This window comes from Vombatus ursinus, unplaced genomic scaffold (assembly GCF_900497805.2).
Source record: "Vombatus ursinus unplaced genomic scaffold, bare-nosed wombat genome assembly UNPS02014772.1, whole genome shotgun sequence".
NCBI classification, from domain to species: domain Eukaryota; kingdom Metazoa; phylum Chordata; class Mammalia; order Diprotodontia; family Vombatidae; genus Vombatus; species Vombatus ursinus.
Window position 1 is genome coordinate 32,956,885 of NW_020954550.1, and position 1,999 is coordinate 32,958,883.

Sequence of the window (1,999 nt, forward strand, 5' to 3'; positions counted from 1 at the left end):
ATAGATAGATAGATAGATAGATAGATAGATAGATAGATAGATAGATAATACTGATTTTGGTTCCCATAAGTAGAATGCTGAGCTCTTCTCATCCCTCTTCCACTCAAATTGTAGCTAGTGCAACCTGCTCAAGGTGGAAGACTGACCAAGTATGTGAAAGTCCAATGAATCTTAGATTTAGAGCTAGATGGGCGCCATAGGTTTTATCAAATCCAATTCTCTCACTTTACAGAAGAGGAAACTAAGGCACAGAGGTTAAGAACCTGTCTAGAGTTATACACAGCTAGTAAGTTTCTGAATCAGGATTTGAACTCAGGTCTTCTTGACTCCTGTGAAATTAAAAATTGATACCCTACTTTATTTTGTCTTATTTATTAATTGAGAATTATATCTAATCACCAGAATTCATACTTATAGATCAGATTTTATTGTATAGGCCTTAGTGAGAAGTTTATAAGAGTTTAACTTCCCTATTCCTCTGGGTTACAGCCTGGACTCACATCTGTCTTAACCCAGATTGGAGAAAGAGGGAAAGAAAGGATGAGTCAACATGGTCATAAGATGTTTTACCTAGCAGTGGACCATTCTGGTGTAGGGGGGTGCCTGACATGGGACTTTCTAAATGGCGTTGTTCATCTCTGTGTTTTCCCCATTGTCATGGGTCCTGGAGATCCTATCTTGTGAGTTAAGCTAAATAAGCCCACCCTTTAGCTGTGTAAGCCTACCTTTTATTTCTGTATAACTTCTTTTCTTTTTTCCTCATTAGAGCTCTCCCAGCCATGATGCATTGGGTCCGGACTCAGAAACCTGGAGAGAGCGGCATCAACATCGTCACTGCTGATTTTGTAGAACTTGGGGATTTTATCAGCACGGTCATCAAACTCAACTACGTCCTCGAGGAAGGAGAAGCAGACACCACTTGATAATACTGTTGGAAATGTCCATGAATAAAATAGAGAAGACCAATTGTATTAGGCATATTATCTTAGAACATATTGATCTTCCTATGCCACTGAATCTTGGAAGTGTTTAGGGCTTAGGGTGGGTGGGAAAAGGGGGGGAAACTTTTTTTCAGTGACTCTCATCATGATCTGTACCTCTATAAATATTTCATGTTCCCATTTGAAAAACCAAGTCTATTCTTGTATCTAGTGTTAGGGATAGAAAAGACCTGTTCAATGTTTATCACGATTAATTGCTGTGGCTTATATTTATGAGTGTCTGTTTAAATTGCTTTTTCTACTTTCAAGATTAAGATCCATGCTCCACCCACCATACCTCACCCATTTATCAAAGGCAGAATAGGGCATGCAACAATTGTAGACCTGACATGAGATGGATTCAAGTAGATGTAAGTTGCTGGCTTTTGGAGATTTAATAAAATGTGAAAGGCCTGCCCAATTTTGTAGTTAGATGTCTGGTCAGTCACAGCCCCCCAGTTTTGACCCAATAGAAAATATGCATTAAAAATATTTCCAGGATCAGTAAACCCAGAGTGTGTGTGTGTGTGTGTGTGTGTGTGTGTGTGTGTGTGTGTGTGAAAGGAACAGGATATGCAGTATTTCTATTTAAGGCAGCTATAAATATAGAGTCAGAACTTCTTCTGACAAAAACCTGAGTGCCAATTCCACAGCAAAAAAATAATAATAATAAAAGGAGAGGGAGATGTTGATTTTATGTGTAGGGAATCCCTTTAAAAAAATAATGCCCATCTTGCCATTGCCTGGAAATGCTAGGTCACCACAAGTGACTAGGAATCAGGACACCCTTCTTTACCAGAACTCTTTGAAGACCCCACCTTCTAGATATTTCTCTGCTAAGTCAATAAATATCTGATTTAAAAAAACAAACAAACAAAGAATATATCAGTGAAATAAAAACCTGTTAGCTGGTTAAATCTCAACAACTTCAATGAGACCTAAATGAAAGAAGATTAACTTTCCTGCTGCCCCTAGATTTTTTGAGAAGATGAGATCCAAGTTTCAAGAACAAATTAAGC

At 38.2% G+C, this 1,999-nt stretch overlaps 1 protein-coding gene across 1 annotated transcript in view; it reads left to right on the forward strand.

Annotated features, from left to right (window-relative positions):
- PLCXD3 (phosphatidylinositol specific phospholipase C X domain containing 3) overlaps nt 1-923 on the forward strand; it is a 213,746-nt gene extending 212,823 nt beyond the window's left edge. The window contains exon 3 of the mRNA XM_027863362.1: nt 767-923. Coding sequence (XP_027719163.1) covers nt 767-923 — 157 coding nt within the window. The remainder of the gene's footprint in view (nt 1-766) is intronic.
- Nucleotides 924-1,999: the final 1,076 nt, after the last annotated feature.